At 28.5% G+C, this 8,983-nt stretch overlaps 1 protein-coding gene across 2 annotated transcripts; it reads left to right on the top strand.

Annotated features, from left to right (window-relative positions):
* The first annotated feature begins 5,092 nt into the window (after positions 1-5,092).
* On the top strand, positions 5,093-7,385 carry LOC113850219. 2 transcript variants are annotated; one of them, XM_027480658.1, is made up of 3 exons: positions 5,093-5,274; positions 5,536-5,862; positions 6,831-7,385. In XM_027480658.1, exons 1-3 carry the CDS (start codon positions 5,208-5,210, stop codon positions 6,974-6,976), a joined length of 540 nt encoding a protein of 179 aa, XP_027336459.1. In that variant the 5' UTR covers positions 5,093-5,207; the 3' UTR covers positions 6,977-7,385. The 2 variants fall into 2 exon arrangements, with proteins under 2 accessions (XP_027336459.1, XP_027336458.1); XM_027480657.1 differs by having other exon boundaries at positions 5,112-5,300; positions 5,541-5,862; positions 6,831-7,147.
* The last annotated feature ends 1,598 nt before the right edge of the window (positions 7,386-8,983 follow it).

The following is an 8,983-nucleotide window of genomic DNA, read 5'->3' as shown; positions in this document are numbered from 1 at the left end:
TTCCTAGGTGATCCTTCTCTTTGGAGGGAAAGATCAGGTGAGTTACTTTCAAAACTCAAATGTGATTCCTTGGAACATTTCAAGTGGTATAAAGATACCTTTATGTCTAGGGTCCTTACTAGGGAAGATTGTAACCAAGCCTATTGGAAAGAAAAATATCTTGATGGTCTTCCTAAAGCATTCAGAGATCTTATTAGAAGTAAACTCCGAAGTCGTTCTCCTACTGGAGAGATTAATTATGATAATTATGATTATGGTCAGCTTACTGCTATTATTGTCCATAGTGGTATTAAAGCCTGCCAGAAAGATAAACTCCAAAAACAACTTGCTAAAGAAAAAGCTTTGAGCAAGAAAGAATTAGGTTCATTCTGCGAACAGTTTGGTCTTCCATCCTGCTCTCCTAAAAAGAAGAAACATGCCCCTAAGAAAGAGGCTGTAGAACCTTACAAAAAGCCCTCTCTTCTAGATCTTATATTAGACCTGACATTCCTAGGTCTGTTAATCATGACCCCTCTCTAAATCTTCAAGGTTTAGACACTTCTTCTAGGATTCCTAGAAATGTTTATCAGACTTCTATATATATATATATATTGTTATTTATTTGTTCATAAAGAGAAAAATATACGTTTTTATGTATTCATTACTTAGAACTTAAGATAATATTATATTTGGTTCTTTTTATCAGTTAATTTTTAGAAGGTTTTAATAAAAGTTTTAATAAAACACTTTATAATTTTTAAGGTATTTGTTTATTATATTTTTCATTTATTTTAATAAATAAAGTTAGCAGAAGCTAAATTAAATTTAATAAAAAATAAATATCAATAGAAAAATTAAGTGCAATGATATTAAATGAGGATAAAATTATTGTGTTACGATAATATTAAGAATTTAAGAAAATTAATTAAATTTAATGGTTTTTATTAATTTTTGTCATTTGGTTAAAGATTCTTATAAAAATGATGAGGAAAATATTAATTGTTACTCTTTAATTCATATAAAATATATTTCTTTATTTATATAAATCAAGAGTTAAAAGGAAATATACTCATAAAAATAAATAAATAAATTTGAATAAAAGAATTAAATTCCTTCATCCGTAAAAAATCTTCATTCTTTGCAAAGACAAAAATAGAAACAGATAAGTCAAAATATCATTTATTGGTCTAAAGTCCTATTAATTGTGATTTCGTAGTGTAACAGTAGCAGTTGGTAACGGTTCTCCGTCAGTGTCGCAAGTGTTCGTCCTCGTAGCGTATCACAGTCACCTTCGCTGCCAGAATATCTGCACAAGTTCATGGCTAAGGGATTGACGTACCAATTTATGTGGGCCAATACAAATTAATTAACCTTTATATTTATAATTCAACAATGAATAATGTGTTTGACTATACTCCACTTTTGATAAATTTACAAGTCCTGAGGTGATGGGGTTATGAGAATTAAGCAAACTCTCGAAAGTACTCATAAAATTAGTAACGGTGTAATTAATGGAGGTTAATTTAAGAGTTAAGCGATTTAATGTCGCTTAAATAAAATTTTAAATTTAAATTTTATGTATACAAAAAAAATTTAATGAATAATTTTAGACAAGTCGGTGAATGACAAAATTACTTATTCATAAATAAAATAAGGTTTATAGAAATTTTAATTTTATCAACAGTCTTGATGAATCATAACTCATTTGCTTCAATTGCTAGTTCATAGTTAAAATAACACTTGCATTAATTTCTTAAGCTGTTAAAAGTGTTCTTTTCTTCTAACCATCGATGGGTCAATGGTTAAGTATTTTCCAGAAAAATCTGACCCTTTGTGATTTATTATATTGCTGTTATATGTCAAATCCACATTAATTGGCCCTTTTCTTGCCTTATATTTTTGGCATAACCATTTCGTAGTATTACCGTTTTGTTAAGTGTGCAGTACTTATTTGTTGTTTTTTGTCCTTTTATCAAAAAATAGGTAGTTGAGTTAATAGTTTTCGGTCCATCAATGTGGATCGTTTATTTATTTATTTTTTCCGTTAATAGTTTAATATGTAACTCGCGACTCGAAGTTTCAGCGGAATCAATACGCATTAGAGAAAACTTTAGTCGAAGTTTTGTTTATCATTAATTTGATTGGGTATTCCTTTGCGATATTTTTTCTATTTGAGTTGTATGGTCAAGTTCACATTTAATGCATGATATGGCAATGACACAATTTATTAGTTAAATGATAGATTTTTTTTAATTAAAATTATTAAATAATGAATTTTCCTTATAATTAGTTCTGAAAATTACACTAGTCAGGTATTATACTTTCTAATTTTTAAAGATAATCTCGTACTTCATAAAATGATATTTAGTTTAATCAATTTAAATAAAAATAATAGTAAAAAAATAAAATAACAAAAAGGATTTAAACGAATGAATTGTTTTTACGAACTTAGGAGCTATCAAGAAATTTTAAAATATCGACTAAAATGCTATCAATTTGTCACCTCTGATATATACTATCAATGCACTACATATTGATTAGCATAAATATTCATAGTCTTTATACTGACAATTTATTTATTTTTTAAATAAAACTATATTAACAAAAGTTATCTTAACATTTAATAATTTTTTTTTTCATCAAACAATAACGTCTTTGTAATATTGTATATGTGAAAAATTTTCACTCGACATCTAAATACATGATTCAGGTCAGATCTAGATTAAACTGAGTAGAGTAAAAAAAAAGAACTTCTTTATAATATGTGTGTTTAATAATATTATATTTGAAAACAATAGTTTGTTTTACACAAAAACCTCAAAATATTTTGATAAATAGTTTTCTAAATATAAAATAAATTAATTTATACATACGTTATTTATTTCAACGCTTTGATCCTTTGAAGGGTTGAAATAACTGGAAGAGTTTCTGTAGAATTAGATTATAAAAACAACTGGTTTTAAATGTTTAACTTGTTCTAATAAATTTTATTTTCAAGTTAAAAGTGATGGTTCAATAAAACCTCTAGATTAGTGACTCTCCACGATTTGAACTCTTAACATAAAAGGTCAAATTAGTGTAAAATAGTAGTCCACTTCCACTGTGACTAATCACTTTCAAGTAAGAGGTTACTTAATATCGAATTCTAATTTCACCTATATTACTTAGCATTTATTTAGCTTACCTTTCTTTTATCCTACCTTTTGGATCTCCCTAATGTGTTAAAATTACTACGATTTTCGTCATCCCTTGCAATACGATACGTTTGGAACACTGATATTTGGAATGTATTTATTAGGATCATTTCAGTTAATATGTAATTTATTTAATTAGTTTGTAAGTTTATTTAACTAAAGTATAAATATTTAGTGAACGAAACATCTCATTAACTTACTATATATTTTTAAAAGCTATTTTAAATTTATAATTTATTAATATTATTATTTAATAAAAAATTTCATATACCCTGTCTTTATTCAAGAAAAAACCACACCTCACCTTCATAATACCCCCATCTATCTTCAAGCTAGTACCATCCTCAAAAAATTGATAAAATCTAAAATTATAATTACCAAAAAATATATTTTTCTAAAAAATTATAATTTGTATATAAAAAAATTAACGACACTTTCAGCTCCTTTTATTTTAGTTTATATATGATTTTAATTCTTTTAGTTCTAATAACTGCATTTCGTCTCATTACTTTTACGTTGCTAAAATTAAGCTCCTTACCTCAAATTCTATATTTTAAGGCTGGTCAATCTTTACGAATTATCGTCATATCACATCTCCAATATATTATTTTCATTAATTTTCCCAAAATTTTGTGATAAAATATATTTAATTTTAATGGTTGAAAATTTTTTATGACTGAATATGAATAGACAAAGTCACATAAGTATAGAGACGAAAAATAATTAAGTAAAAGAAAATTCATATAAACATATACTTTTATAATATTTTATATTTATCAACTAATTTGATAGCTATTTTTTTTTTCCGAATACTTATAGTTAAAAAAGTTAACTTAATAACTTCAATTAATATTAACCTTTTAGCTTTTAGAATCTCATCTACTTTCGTCAAATATATCTTTTATACGCAATTTTTTGTATGAAAAGTTGTCATGAATGTTTCATAAACAATCATGGTAAGAAAGAAAAAACAAAATTTATGGAATTATTAGTAATCCTTTTGATGTATTAATACCTCAAAGGGACAGGTAAGCGTCTTGAGTCACCTACTAACTGATTCCCCCGACTAAAATTACATGCATATTGTCAAATAGTACGTACACTCTTAAATATCACTATGACACGTGTACGCACACTCTACGCATGCACATACTTTCATTCATATCAATTTCCTATGCAAATATGAACCTTTAGTTACTTTTTCTTTTCCCCGGTTAATTAGTTAGCTTATGACTTAAGATTAATTGCATAAGCATAGATGAATTTTAGCTTAATTTTTCTTCTGTCCTTGGAACAAAAAATTATGGCATGTATTGTTAGACATCACTATCTTAAACTCCAAACATTAAAATCTTTCTACTTGATTTTATATTCCCACATTCAAGTTGTTTCCGATTTTTAACTTTTCAATCTTGCTCCAATGAATGCACTGAATTCTGATAGGCACACGTTACCCCACTAATGACAAATTTGTTCATGTTTTCTTCTCCTAAACATTTTGAAAGCAAAGATGCCGCCTATACAATAATGAGGACAAGTTTTCGGTAAATATGAATGGATGGGAAAAATAAACAAATGGGGTTTGACTTATATGCCTTAATTTGTTGGAAACTTCAAAGTTTAGAGAGTTCTGAGTTCTGACATCCAAACACGTCTTAGGTAGTCGTCAACAATCACGCACCCGTATCAACCACGAAAAGGTAGCAAACAACTCAACATTCAAGCGAAAGAAAATGAACCAATATTTAAAAAGGAAATTTTTTTCTTGGTTTATTTATTTAATTAATAGAAAGAATATGATTGAGAATGGTATAAGACTTGGCTAACTTGTGAACCTTCCAAACGCGTGAACAAGTCCATTAGGGACGCGCATTTTTCTTTCTTCCTATATATATATATACCCCTTCGGTGCCTTTTATAAATCGTTGTGCCCATTTCTTCATTCCTTCTCGTTATATACACAACCCTCTTTGTTCCCTCTTTCACTAAGAAACAATATCTCTATTTGCCCGACTACACCCATCATTTAGAACCATGTCTTTCTCTACCAAATTGCCTTTGGTTCTTCTATTTTCTTCCCTTTTCATCCATGCATCTTTTGGTAAGTATATCAATGCCATTTTCAATGTCTAATTCTGTTATTTGAATAACTAAAAATTTACATTATACATAATCCTGTTTTTTATTTGGGTCATTTCTTTTAATCTTTTCAATATACACGTATTCTAAAAATTAAAAATACACTAAAAAAAATAAAAGAGACAATTAAAATTTGTCTCCCAAAATTGTTTTTATGTTCAATGTGTTGTTTCTTAACACATTCAGTATTCTCATGACATGTATAAAATTAATGAATTGGCAGCTGAGATGGTCTGTGAGGACTTGCCAAAGGAAGTGTGTGCTTTCTCAGTAGCATCATCAGGGAAGAGATGTTTGTTGGAGACGGAGAAGGCGGCGGACGGCGGCGTCGAGTACCAATGCCGGACATCGGAAGTGGTGGTGGAGAGGATGGCAGAGTACATTGAGACTGATCAATGTGTTGAGGCATGTGGAGTTGATAGGAACTCTGTTGGAATCTCTTCTGATGCCTTCTTTGAGCCACAATTCACTGCCAAGCTTTGCTCCTCTGCTTGCTACCAAAAGTGTACCAACATTGTTGACCTTTTCTTCAATTTGGCTGCTGGAGAGGGTAAGAATTGTTCATTGCTAAATTCTATTCTTAATGCCATCACATGATTTTGCCCAATTCCACATAAGTTAATTTAATTTTCAGTACAATGGTCAAAAAGAAAAACGTTAGTTTCATGTTACTTTTTTTCTACAATCTTTATAGTAAAATGTCATATCACCTAAAATAAAGAGAGGACAAAGAGAAAACGAGACTCATTTAGAGTGGGTGTTAAGGAAGGTGTAAAAGACAGTCATGTAAAATAATCAAGTTGTCGTACAAATCATGAGAAGCGATTTCATAATAGTTCCAATTTCAAAAATTTACATGCGTGATCATAATTAACATGTTGGGTAGTCTTTTGTTTTTGACCTTTGTTAGCCGAATTGACCTATTAAAAAAATTACTTAATATGGGTCATTAGGTACCATCCATTTATTCTGCAGAAAGTGAAAGAAAATGAATAGTGAATAGTGATGTCTCCGCTGAATAGCTTCTCCGATGATGCAAGTTTAACTAACAAAGTAAATGGTGGTTGAGATTTCTGCGTACTAAAGCATGCCTTGTTATTTGTATTTTCCAAATTAATACAACAAGGCCATTTAAAAATAAAAAGTACTCTGGTTCCTTTCCTTAAACATTGGGCAATTCCTATTCATGTTCTGTTCTTGTCTCCTGCTTTCACCATTCACTATGAAAGCATCAGGATACCATATATACCCTAGAAGCCTAGAACATTTTGACTTCAAATCTAATCAAGGTATAGGTATATATTGTTCTTATCATTTACCAAAACAAAGAAATATGATTTTTTTTTAAGTTGGGGAATGGAGGAGTCTAAAAATTATTCTACACATGACTTTTAAAGTGATTATTATAAAAATTAATAACTTTTAATTGTACAACAATTTGTAATTAAATAATAATATAAAAAAGTATTATACTATTAATATATTTCAATTAACTAAGCTTGGTTTGATGTGATGCAGGGGTGTATTTGCCAAAACTTTGTGAGAAGCAAAAGAGCAACCCTCGACGTGCCATGGTTGAGCTTGTGAGCTCTGGAGCTGCCCCTGGCCCTGTTTCTGATGTGTCAGAGGACATTGTGTCAGCACCTGCCCCTTCTCCCCTGTAATCTTGCTCCCATCAAATTTCACTTTCCTTTGCAGAGATGGTGTAAATTGATCGAGCCTTTATTATCATTATTATATAATTACTATGTTAGAGAATAGAGGGAAATATGTTCATTTTTATGGGTTGGATTCATATTAATGTAATAATCAATATTGAGTTGGGCATGGTGTTGATAGGTTTGTGTTTTGTTGTTTTCCAAATTTCTCAAATTTTGGAACTGGAATTGCTTCTGCTCAGTAGAATTGCGTTTGAGAAGTAATTTGAATTGCGTGCGTGATTAGATTCACAATTAAATGATTATATATTTACATTTATTTTTCAACGTTGCAGTTGAATTCATCTTTATAAATTTCCCAACGTGATTTTAAAAAATATGTGTTTCAATAAGAAAGATTAAACATGTTGGTGCGTGGAAAATCAAAGACGTTTCATGTTTAAAATTAATTTATTGATGGATCACTTTTAAATTCTGCTTTGGTTAATTTTTGTATTGTAAGATAGATTGAGAATCGAATTACTAAGGGGGAAAATAAAAATTGATAACATTTGGCACTTTGAATTTTAAGACACTTGGAATCGGATCCTAAAAAAATGGTGGCGTTGCAAACTTGAAATCCACCTTACAATCTTGAAAATGAAATTACTAATCAAACTTTGAATTTCTCCTCTGACTTCTAGAAATGGAATTCCAAAGACTCATAGCAAAGACTAAATACACAGTGGGTCTTGTTGAAAGTAGTCGGCTATGTGTTTTATTCAATTATTATATATAGAAATTGAGAAGAAAATTAGATGAATTGTAGATTAGCAATTTTTTTATAAAAAATATATTGAAAATCATAACGTGAACATAAATATTATACTTTTCAATAATAATTTATATTTTGAAAGTGACACTTTATTTTTTTAATAATTAAAAGACTGGATGTGTATAATTTTTTGAAAAAAATATTAACTTGTCCACAATTTTATCTTTCAGAAAATGATCATTATTAAAACGTGACGCATTTCTTGACACACGCATATTACCTATATGTGCTACGCAATGTTATAATTCTATCGCTAAAAAGAATCACTCTTTTTACTGTAGATTTGATCATTTAAAGTATTGTGTGTATAAACTAGTGCTCAATGGGTTTACTTCTTCTTCTTCTTTTTACATTTTTTATCTTTTTATTATGATTGTTAATCAAGTGTAATACAATTGTAACAAACTTTACTCTTTGATAATATTATTGTTGAGTTTAATCGTTTATAAAATAAAATATCATAAAAAAATATGTATCTTTTTTAGCAATGAAGAGGACTAAACGTTAAAACTAAACTGAAATTTCACATAAAAAATGATATACCAAATGAATGCTGAGTAAACAAAAAGATAATTTATTCTCTCAAAATGACATTTTATTTAACTATGGTCCTTAAAAGTAAAGCTATCTATAAATTATTGTAATGAATGATAACTTGCAGTTCATGATTACGCGATATACAATGTCAACGGTTTTGTGTGTAAATGAGGAGAATAGGGTGAGTATAAAGAATATTTATAAAGAGAAAAAAGAAAATAAATAGTTATCTTTTAATTTATTTTTAATTTTTTTAATAATAATAGAATATAAGATTAAAAAGAATTAAGTTATTGGATGATAAATGTAAGAATGACTGCATAAATTCTGCCGGATAACTGCAGAAAATTCGAGTCCATATGATAATAGATTTTAATAAGAATTTAAGATCCACTCATGTTTTCTCATTATTATTTTTTCTTTCAATTATGTTAACATGCATTAAAAGAAATAGTTGAGTAAACAGTAAAGACAATAAAACAGAGGCAAACACCAATTCCAATTAATTCAACAAGTTATCACACACAAAAAATCCTTTAGTACACACATATCCACTGCGTGAGATTCAAATATTTATTTTAATTTTTTATTGAAAAGTTAAAAGAAAAAAATATTTACAAAATTAATTATATTACACACGACTCAAGATAATATAACTCCCT

This window comes from Abrus precatorius, unplaced genomic scaffold, assembly GCF_003935025.1.
Source record: "Abrus precatorius isolate BTA unplaced genomic scaffold, Abrus_2018 Scaffold9, whole genome shotgun sequence".
Taxonomy (NCBI): Eukaryota; Viridiplantae; Streptophyta; class Magnoliopsida; order Fabales; family Fabaceae; genus Abrus; species Abrus precatorius.
This window is presented reverse-complemented; position numbering and strand designations above follow the sequence as displayed.

Excerpts from the sequence above, each read along its gene's own strand:
- LOC113850219 (XM_027480657.1), top strand. The coding sequence starts at position 5,208 with ATGTCTTTCTCTACCAAATTGCCTTTGGTTCTTCTATTTTCTTCCCTT. Across the intron at positions 5,301-5,540 it reads ATATCAATGCCATTTTCAAT|ATGGTCTGTGAGGACTTGCC; the intron begins GTCTAATTCTGT and ends TTGGCAGCTGAG. Across the intron at positions 5,863-6,830 it reads CAATTTGGCTGCTGGAGAGG|GGGTGTATTTGCCAAAACTT; the intron begins GTAAGAATTGTT and ends GATGTGATGCAG.